General features: G+C 37.5%; 1 protein-coding gene across 2 annotated transcripts in view; it reads right to left on the bottom strand.

Annotated features, from left to right (window-relative positions):
- Window positions 1-3202: 3202 nt before the first annotated feature.
- The window catches only part of LSAMP (limbic system associated membrane protein), a 498110-nt gene continuing 489904 nt past the window's right edge, over window positions 3203-11408 (bottom strand). For both annotated transcript variants that reach the window (XM_087966398.1, XM_087966399.1), the window contains one exon: window positions 3203-3684. In XM_087966398.1, the coding sequence (XP_087822524.1) occupies window positions 3587-3684 (98 nt within the window). In that variant the 3' untranslated portion in view covers window positions 3203-3586. The remainder of the gene's footprint in view (window positions 3685-11408) is intronic.

Raw genomic sequence — 11408 nt, 5'->3', positions numbered from 1 at the left:
AGCCAAGATGGATTGGGTAGTTCTTCCCTCCCCCACAGATTTGCCAGATCAACTGGAACACAGCTGATCAGCCATCTCCTATAATTATCTGCAAAGATCCTGTACTGTAATGCCAGCAAAAACCTTTGGAACCTATCATGCCAGGACCTCTTCGACTTCCTTCAACCTGCCACAGCAGCAAGCTTGGAACAAGATGGAGACTCTATTGTGAAAATATGTCCATGAGAAACAGTAGGATGTCTTCTCATTACATGTAGATAAGCCCTAGAAAAGAACCAACAGTTGCCCAAAGGAAAATCTAATCATTTTTAATGTACAAATTGGGACTGCATAGCAAATTGCACTTGTGGAGCTAGTCAAATGGGTACTTAGCATTAAGCCTGATACATTAATTCTGGATTTGATATTATATATCATGATTATGTCATTTATCTTTAGATATGTATTTGGCATATACTTACTTTTCTCACTGAATTAAGTTAAGGATTAGGGTTTAAGTTGCTGCCTCTCTGATTCCTTTTAAAAACTAGTAAAATTTGGGACAACTTTAATTAATTCAGCGTGTTCTTTCTGCAAAGCAGATGTCAGGTAAGTGATTTGTTTAAATCCATATGTACCCAATTTTCAGTAACAAACCAATGTGAGGTAATAAATGAGTCAAACTAGGGTAAGCCTGGTTTGTAAGACAACTCTCTAACTCACATCAGGAATGAACAGATTCCCTACCTTTAGAGACTTGGCTAGACAAAGAAAGGAATCACTAAAGTCAACCACAGTATAAAAAGGCTGTTCTTATAAAATAGGTAAATAGCATATAAATAGATTCTTATTCAACTAGCAACGATTTTCTTTTTTAACTAACCTTAGCATGATTTAGGAGATGGCTTTTAAAATCTTTCTGGCTTCTTAAATGATGTAAAATCAAAATGTTGGCACGTTAATTTTTTTATTGTTGTTGCAAAATTACATTTACTTTAGCATAGTTATCAGCATTTTTTGTTGTTTGTATGATGGTTATGTATGTTGGTGTAGAGTATAATTCACCATCCTGAGGTTGGGACAGGTTTTCCCACTACCTTATTAAAGGAAGAAAATAATTTCCCTATGAAAATTGACCAGGCACAAGGACCAGTGTAAGGGAGAGAAAAACATCACAACACCAATTCGAAAAGTGAATTTGAATGTTCCATTCCCATCACACTTCATAGTAGGATTAAAACTAGTCTCTGCTAGCTTTTGGCTTCCTACATAAATTCTAAAAAAAAAAAGTACAGATACTTAAAGTTACACATACACAGCAGTAGGGTGTTTAAAGAGATTACTCCAGAAACTTTATATTTTAAAATTCTGCATTAGGGAATTTAGCTCTCAAGGAAAGAAACACAGTGATTCACATTTTTTAAAAAAAATTTCTGAACCATTACATAAATTTGGGCAAATCCATATAAGGCCTCTCTATATTATGACATGTTGCAAATATGCATACAAAATTTCCTATGATCTTTTTTTTAATTTGTAGAAAAAAGATTGCTGGCCCGGAATATTAACTTACAAAGATGGATTTTAAGAAGGCAAGAATTTTAGAGATCCCTAATTAGAATAATTGTAGCCACAGGTTAATCCATTAGAACAGTTGCAAGATGAACAGCTTTATGGCAAAAAAAAATATATTTATTTTTCCATTCAGGGATTTTCCCTTTTCTTCCTCTTTTGAGCATTCTGTGACAGGTGTTCTCAAAACCATCCCTCAGCAAGAGAGACTATCTGATATGACCCTGTCCAAGCAGAGAAAAGTTGGCCTCTAATGCAAGGAAAGCAGGAGTGTCAAACTCACATAGTTATGGTGGCATCATGTGACATATCGGGACTTTTTCTCCCTTTGCTAAACCAGGTGTGAGCATGGCCAGCACATGACGCATCCAGCCTGTGGGCTGGAGTTCGACAGCCCTGAAGTAAACGACAGTAAATGACTGCAGGATCAGTTTCAAGGATTTACAATAAACAGTCATAATATATATATATAATTTATGGGCTGGACAAAATGGGACCATATTTATATCTTCTTGAAGTACAATTAGATATAACCTATAAGTGATATACTTTGTTGCTCTTCTCCAACCAATGATTGCAGCTTATCATCTTTTTTCAGTCCCATGACAGAACCTGTGGCCTTATATATGCCCTTCTACTAGTATGTAACATATATGATAACATGTGCTGTCTACCCTGTCTATATCTCTCTAGTTTCCTGGGAGTTCTGGACCCCTTTAAATATTTATTTAGATCAATTCTTTAAGTCTGTATGTAGTTGATGCAGGGTAGATTGAACCATTTTTGCTGATCTTGCAACTTCCTCTCTCTCCAGTTAATGGAATGGATTTGGACAATGGATTCTTATAGCTACAATTGTTCCTGTGTGATCCTCGTTCAGTGAAGACTGAACATGCTCAAGGGTAATTAATCTGCAGACTCCTTGAGGCTCAGAATCTTTGGCCCTATCTATGGCTAGGTAGACAAAGGAAAATTGAAGAGCAATGAGGATAACTTACAGATTATACTTGATTGCTATTCAGATTTAACTAGAGAAACCCAAGGATGTGCTCTAAATTTTAGATTCTAAAACTGGGATTGCAGGAAGAAGTCAAAACAAATTTTTTGCGAAAACCATTGTGTATCTCCTTATCACCCAGAATTCACATCCAAGCGAAACAGTCATCCTCATGTGCAATGCAAGCCATTATCTACAGGAATGAATTTATGTACACAAGGACTGTTTTCTTTGCATGCTTTTGAGAGGGAGGGAGAGAGAGAGAGAGAGAGAGGGAGGGAGGAAGAGAGAGAAATGTATACATACATACACAGAAACATGCATTCATACATACATGACAGAGAGAGAGAGAAAAGAAGACAGGGAGACTGGCAAGAACAAGAGGGCAGATGAGTAAAATTTCTAAATTTTATCATCCTCAAAGCATGAAGGGCTAAGATACCCAAAATATATTGGACAGCCTAAGGGAAAGAAAGTGAGGTAAGGGCTGTGCGGAGTTTCTTAATGGGACACCAGTATGCTAGAGAACTCTGTATCATTCTTTACAGGTATCTGAAAAAGCTAAATATCAGTTTAAGAAATTATCAAGCCAATTAAAAGATTATGGCTATCAACATCAAAGCAAAGGCCATTTCTTTCCTTGAAGGAGGGAGGGAGGAAAGGAAGGAAGGAAGGAAGGAGGGAGGGAAATAAGGAAAGAGAGAGGAGAAAATGATATGAGAGAATGGAGATAATAAAGTGAAATTTCATTGTTTCTTTTTACAGCATCTCCGCATCCTTAGCAGAATTCAGCCTTCATTATGTAATAATCTGTCTCCCATACTCCTGGATGGTCAGTGGCTTGACAGTTGTTAGAATAAATGTGGCTGATTCTTCTTTCACTGAAATTTCTTCCCTGTGTTGCAGCACACACAAAAGTTGTGAAAGAAGTTGTCCTTTCCCTCCCCCCACTCTCTCTTGCTGTCTCCTGTATGACATTTTTTTTCTTTTGCTTTATGTGTTGTTCTTGATGTTTCTGGGTTTTTATTTCAGCTGTTATTAACATTTACTGAGTAGGCAGAACACGGATACTGCCAACAGCCACAGTGGTACGGCCAGACACATTGATCCATTGCCTGCAATTCCTGTACCAGGTCCTATGACATGAGAAAAAGGAGACAAAAAAAAAGAACAAAAATTACACATGGTGTAATATATATGAAATGGATTACATGGGAATAACATTCTCATTACTACCTTTTTCCTCATTCTGAGGAAATATATTGGTTTTCAGGCTTTTGGATAAGATTCTGCACTGGGTAGGGATGTAATGTACTGGACTGTTGCATTTACTGAAAGCAGAATTAAGCATACATATATATTTGTGCAATTTTTCCTTTCCATCACACAAAACACCTTTGAAAGAATTTGTAGCTAACAAAAGTTCTTTTCAAAGTTTTACCAAATCAAAATGCAGTTAAACAGAAGGGTTCCTAAGCATCTCTCATACTTGTCTTGAAAAAAAGAACTAAAATGTCAACTATAAGGCAATTCTAGTCTGCAAGATGGTTTAATTCCTTGAAAAGCATAACCAACAACCAAACAAGCAGATGAATGGGAATCCTTCATTTTATATTATGGTCTATTAAAAGAATTGGTGTTGATGCTTTGCTGCACAATTCACAATACTTTTTGCTCTCAGTGAAATTCAGACACTCAAATTAGATTCAGACCATGCAGAGTTGGAAAAATCATCTATTTCCCCTAAATTGCTTATTCCTATCTGGACAATTTTAATGAATCAATTCTTCAAAGTAGATCAGGTCAAGAAACAGACACCACAAGGATTCCAAAAATGTTACATTGTTGCCTTAAAGTATATTAACAGAATCTTGAAAGTCTGTCCAGGTTTTCCTCAATCCTATCTTATACTAAACAAAATCAAGGTTGAGTAAGGTTCTTTCTCATTTTTCCTTCCTGTAGTTTCCTTTCTAAGTCCCTCCTTAGTAGCTTATTTCTTTTTTCTTTGATGACTCTTTCATACCTTCCCAAGGTCAGCAATAAATCCCTTTACATGATGTGAGCAAGAGCTCTCTATGAATGTTCTTTCTGCTCCCCCAATTTTATCTGTACCAATTATCTGTACCAATCATGTGGTGGCCCTTGAATGCAAAAGATCATTATAATTCTGCACATTCACAACCATCTGTTTACAGCCAGACATCCCCTCTTCAGGGACCAATTCATCACAGCACTCTAATCAATAAAACATGGAACCAATCAGCAAATGGCTTCAATCCCAGAGGAGAGTGCATAATTATTTATTTGGTAATCGGGAAAGGGAATGATTTTCAGTATAATATTGATGGTCCTGTATAATGATGCCCATGGAGTGGAGCAACAGGAGTTCCAGAAAATCTTTGATTTTCACAGGGATGGACAATGAAAGGAATTCAGTGCTGCAGCAACAAATAACAATGAATCATAACAGGACTATTAAATGCTAACATGATGCACATCCTTTCATTTAGACATGGGTACTTCACTCCCGCTTAGAAAGGTCTCTTAAATTGTATTTGGCATAGTAACACTCTATGGAATATAATGTAATTGCACGGTAAATTCTATATTTTGCATTATATAAATGATGTGAAATCAATTGTTCCTTCCTGAATCTGAATTTATTCTTAAAAATTCTAGAAAGTGAGATAGAAATATGTTTGTGTGCATGTGTGTATATCCCATGCTCAGGAAATGGTTGATAATAAAAGAAAAATCAATTATTTGAGTGAGGGAATGGAAGACTGATTGAAAAGTTAAGTGATATAACTGCTGACAATTTTATGGAGCAAGTTCTTTATTGGCTATTACCATCTTCATATGTTGGATCAAAACCCTAACATATCTTCAAATTTGCCTTAGAAACAGAACCTTTTATAAATTATCTAGATAATAGTCAAACATTATTACATGTAACTCAACATTAATAATTCAAGTTTAAATTTTCTTTTCTTTATCAAATACTTGGGACCCACTGAGAAATATTTGTGGATCCTTTAAAAACAGTTAATTGTATCATATATAAGGTGTGGTGAGACATTAATATAAACGAAATGCCAGCCAGGTGGCAACAATTACTTCATCTTTGCTGTTCCAAAAATATTAGTGCTGTAGGTGAAGAAATTCCCCCAAAATGTCCCAAGAGTGCAATGGCAAGTCACTTCAGTCCTCTTGTCAAGAAAACTATATGGATCTGTCCATAAGCCTATCCATACTGTACCCTTAACCTGTCTTGTGTTTCTGCCATTATAACTAAATCAGATTAAGAAAAAATCCTATCTGAAATACCTTTGCAGTTTATAAAGAATTCAATCTGGACAATAGCTCAACATAGGACTTGACAATTCCTTCCTGTTATTTCCTCCCAAGAAAGTACCTGTGAGCAAGACTTAATCAAGACTCAAACTTTTATTAAATATAATTGAAACTGAAATTATATATAAAGAAGTGAAAGCATCCATCTATCTATCTATGTGTCTGTCTCTATCTATCTATCTATCTATCTATCTATCTATCTATCTATCTATCTATCTATCTATCTATCTATCTATCTATCTATCTATCTATCTATCTATCTATCACAACCATAACCTTTAAAATTAAAACAACATTCTTTCTTGCATTTTCTCAGGTTTTCTTTAAGATGGTCTGCTACAATTTCTGTTATAGATATTTCTCAAGTGGCATAGTAGTCATAACATTTGAGTGACATGCAGAATGTTTCTGGCTGAAACCTTAGCAGAAACCTTAGCAGAAACTTTCAAACACACATATATCATTTTTTCCCCTTGAACTATTCTACTTTTTCAGTTTTTTAAGAAATCACCAGTACACAATTTTATCATTTTTCTAGTCACAGATAAATCATTTCATCCTTAGCTTCCAAATAGCTCAGCTGGGTTGAGACCATTCTCACTCAAGTGCCTGGAAAATTAAAGAATGTCAATGAGGCTTTTAAAGCAGTTTAAGAGGAAGGAGGGACATAAATTAAAGGTAGAAAAATAATATTAATCCAAATAGTTATTGCAAGGTTTTGAACTCTGGTGTTCTTCATGTTAAGCAAGTGTTATAATTATTATGACCCTGAGAAAATAAAACAATCTGCAACAGACTTTGAGGAAAAATGGGATCAGATGGCAGCATCCTGTCTCTGTGTAAATTCAAGGATTTTTTGTTAGAGTAAATTAAAACACAGTGTACAAAACAGATGGCAACACTTGAACTAGCAGAAGTCAGAAAATATCTTTCAGCTGGAGCATGGCAAAGTGAGGAGAAATTGCATATATGATGAACTGGAAATGAGTAGAAGACAATGTCCATTTCTTTGTCTCATATTCATGATGGGACTATCAAGAGTCAAGCTCACTTTAAAGGAGACTTCACCATTATAATCAAAAGAGTTGTCCAAAAATGACATGTTTTTGTGGTTTTGTACAAGTCACCATCTTTCCACGAATGCACCCACCATTGTTAAAATCCTGTTTTGCGTTCATGAGTTATAATTCTTTAATATAAATTTGAAAGAAGGGAACTAATAGAAATTCTAGAAGCAACCATATGAAATATAGTTTCCATTTGTAATGGGCAGACAATATTTGAGCAGACAGTAAGTCTTTTCAATCCTACCAATTATCAGAACTGGGAACTACAATACATTTATATAAATTGCTTAAATTTATTTTGATGACATTTTTATTGTTCAGTCAGACTTTAGAATAAAGAAAACTCTCAATATCCAAATGTGTTAGTTCAGCTCTGGCCTACAATCTAGTAGTCTCCCCAGGCTGTAGTGATCCAAATATGCTTATATCCAGGGGTGAGATTACAACTTTTTAACAACTGGTTCTGTGGGCATGGCTTAGGTGGTGGGCATGGCTTGGTGGTCATGTGACTGGGCGGACATGGCTTGGTGGTCATGTTATTGACTGGGTATGTCCAACTCAATATCACTCACATCAAGGCACGCATCTCCTCGCCTGGCCTTTCATGACTGTGGGGATGCTGCAACAGTGGTAAGTGTGAAAAATAGTCATAAGTCACTTTTTTCAGTGCCATTGTAACTTTGAATGGTCACTCCACACAAGCAAAGTACCAGCAAAGGAGGGGAAAAAAACTCCAGAGAAGTTCCTGAGACAGGAAGTCTAGTCCTGCCAAGAATGTAATAAGGATAAACGGAGAGACAGTTTCTATAAGGAACACCAGAATGTTTCCTTCCTGCCTTCCTTACAGGATTAGGCCAGTAATTTCTTCTAACAACCAGTTCTCCAAACTGTTTAGAATATTAACAACTGGTTCTAGTGAATAGGTGCGAACTGGTAGAATCCCACCCCTGCTTATATCCAGATTTCAAGCAAATCTGGAAAACCTCAGATTGGGATAAGTTGTGATATATGCCAGCATGATTCAGAGAGAGCAAATTTGGGTAAAAGTTATTCTATATCATAATCCATTGCTGAAAGAGAGAGACCCAGTTTGATATAATGGTTAAGGCAACGGGGCTGGAAACTGGGAGATACAGAGTTTTATTCTCACCTTATTCCTAAAGGCATCTAATTTGGGCCAATTTGTCTTAGTCCTAGGAAGCGCAAGACTGATTGGTATGCATGATTACTTGCTTCTCAAGGAGAGGAAGGAAAAGTTCAGAAAAACTTGGAATAAAAGAAAACTTTTATATTGAAAGAGAAATCACACAGTGATGGAAGCATTTTATCTCAGAAACACATCATAAAGGAGGACTGGCAGTATATCCTTCTTTAAAGTTTGGAAGTGCAGGCCAACCCAAGTTGTCATGACATATTTGCTAGAAAATTTATTATAATTGATTAATTCATTAGCCAAAATAAAAGCAGGAGAAAAGTTATTAAAATAGCTACTTGTTTCAGAGAATTAGCCTATCATTGTAATAAATGTCTTTTTGTTTGAATTATGACAGTGTTTAATAGTTTCCCCATTATTAATTGTAAACAATGTTTTTAGATATGATGAATTTCAAAATTCCTGAGTTTATAAAATATAAATTATAATAGATTATAAAATATTTCTTTAGCTTTTCATTACAATTTTTGATTTACACCACTAAATGCCTACATCTATGCAGTAGTCTCTGGTGCCCTCTGCTGTAAGATAGCTCCTGTTGCATGGAATCTAAAATGTATAGAGAAAAATAAAAACTATTGAGTAACATTGCAAAATGTTTACTAAATTGATCCTTCTTATGCCCACGAAAAGATTAGCTTATGTCTAGCTGATTTTGTTAGTGTTTCTTTAATTTGTGCTAACCCATTCTGAACTTAAAGCAGACCGAACTTTCCTACTTCCTTTGCATGTTCTGTGATATTTTACCTCAGACTTGCAACAATTCAACTGCAATTATGGATTGAACTGTCTTTTTATTTGATTCTTTTCAATAGTGCATTTGCAATTTCATTTGATGGGACAATTTGCAATGGGAGTAAAAAGAACAGGCTGGTAGGAAAGGCTCAAAGTAGTGATCAGAACTTAAATTTTAGAACTATAAAACGTGTATCAGAATACAGTGGTGGGATTCAAAAATTTTTTTACTACCAGTTCTGTGGGCATGGCTTGGTGGGCATGGCAGGGGAAGGATACTGTAAAATATCCAGTCAGAGATAGTATTTGCCGGTTCTCCGAACTATTCAAAATTTCCGCTACTGATTCACCAGAACTGGTCAGAACCTGCTGAATACCACCTCTGGTTGGATTCCTAGATAAATAAAGGAATTAATGAACAAAAACCTGCCAGATGCCTTCATAGTTACATAGGAGAGTTAATGGCACAAATATAATACAGATTACTGCACTTATTTAAATGTGAATGTGGAATCTCTAACTCAACTGCATATTGAAATGCTGGAAGGAAGTTTTTGCCTCTCTGTGTGTGTTTAAAGTAGAGATGAAGAAGAACTGCTGCATTTCCCCCCCAGTATTCCTTCCTTCCCTAATATAGAGTACTACTGTACTGGTGCTTTAGGTGCCATTTAGATGAAGACTGTGTGCAAAACTTTGAAAAATACAGCTTCAAATGAAAAGTAACTCTTAAAGATGCTTTTTGATGCAGCTGCTTCTAAGACAAAAGTGAGTGTCCATGTTGCTTCAGAACTTGCATTATTGGATCCTCTTTATCAATATCTCACACATTTCTACTGGATGACTTGATAAATTGTTGAGAGAGGCCAGGGGCATTAATTGTCTGTTGAGAGGCTCCCATTGAGTGAATTAACTAACTGTATTGTGAAAAGGGACCAAAATATTTTGTGATTGTTAATACCGTGTTTCTCACAAAATAAGGCCAGGCCTTTTTTTTTTTAGCCCCCCCCCAAAATGGCTAGGTCGTCTTTTCGGGGGTGAATTAATTTCTCCCCCCCCCCCATGCACCAGCGCCGTCTCCAACAACAGCGTCTGAGTCACTCCCGCTTTCCCCCCGTCCCTGTAACAACAGGGAAAAAAAGATTTTGAGGCACCTGGGAGCGCCGCGTGCTGCGTTTTGGTTTAATCCCGAGCGGCTGCATGGGCGTGAGAAGAGCTGAGCGAGCGTCTCTGTTGCTGCTACCCTTAGTGCTCCAGCCTCGGGCTCTGCAAGTTTGCAAAAGTCCCGGTGCAGCAGCCCACTCCTGCATTCCAAGCACCCAGGCCGAACTGCAGCTGTCCCTCTCTCGCCAGCGTTGTCTCCAATAACAGCGGCAGTAGCAGAGGGAACCGTAGAAGTTACGGAGGCAGCTCCACCACCCAAGAAGTGGCTGAAATGCTTCCACGGTTCCTGCTGCTGCTGCCGCTGTTATTGGAGATGGCGCTGGCGAGAGAGGGACAGCTGCAGCTCGGCCTGGGCACTTGGAATGCAGGAACGGGCTGTACACCGGGACTTTTGCAAACTTGCAGAACCCGAGGCTGGAGAACCAAGGGTAGCAGCAGCAGAGATGCTCGCTTGGCTCTTCTCATGCCCACCCAGCCGCTCGGGATTAAACCAAAATGCAGCACGTGGTGCTCCCAGGTACCCCAAAATCTTTTTTTTCCTGTTGTTATGGGGATGGGGGAAAAGCAGGAGCGACTCAGACGCTGTTGTTGGAGACGGCGCTGGTGAGAGAGGTGCCAGCACCGATGGGAACCATGGAAGCTACGGAGGCCTGAGAAGCGGCTGAAATGCTGCCAGTCATCCACACCGATGCCGCTTGCCTGCTGACCCAGGTAAGGGAGGCCTCCATGCTCCACCATGTTGTTAGGAGCGGCTGATGGTGAGGTGTAGCTGTCTGCAGGGCACTCCTAATGGCAAGTTCCCCCCTGCCTCCCCCCCAATTTTGCATGTTTTAAACTACGCCTAAATTTGGGGGGAGGGGCTTAATTTCATTTTATGCCTAGAAAACATGCTGGGTCTTCCTATTGGGGGGGGGTGTATTGTTGGAGAAACACGGTAGGAGAATAAACAGTAACAGATTTATGGGAAACTGAAACACAAGCTACTCTAATAAGGAAGATACACCATTGCTTTATATAGTCAGGAGATAAAGTTTATATCTTCTGTCAGTGTTGAGGCAACCAAAATTATATAAAGGGTACATGTACTTCTTTTGAGAACTATCTGGACTCTTCCTTGTGAAAAATGAGTTTTTCTTTTTTAATTTACAAAATTTTAGATAATTCTAGATTTGTGGAGTTAACAGAATATAGACAATTTCTCCTGAATTCCTGAAAGGTTTCTGTCAATCATAACACTAAATAAAACTGACTTTATATATACTGATATTTCTTATTGGAAAAATATTTTTTCTAACTTCAACAGACAAACTAAGGTAAGGAAGGATTTATA

Source organism: Notechis scutatus, chromosome 5 (genome assembly GCF_049901735.1).
Source record: "Notechis scutatus isolate UNSWTSFEM ecotype Mainland chromosome 5, rNotScu1.2, whole genome shotgun sequence".
In the NCBI taxonomy this organism is placed as follows: domain Eukaryota; kingdom Metazoa; phylum Chordata; class Lepidosauria; order Squamata; family Elapidae; genus Notechis; species Notechis scutatus.
The sequence above is the reverse complement of the archived record's forward strand: the minus strand, read 5'-3'. Positions and strand labels throughout refer to the sequence as shown.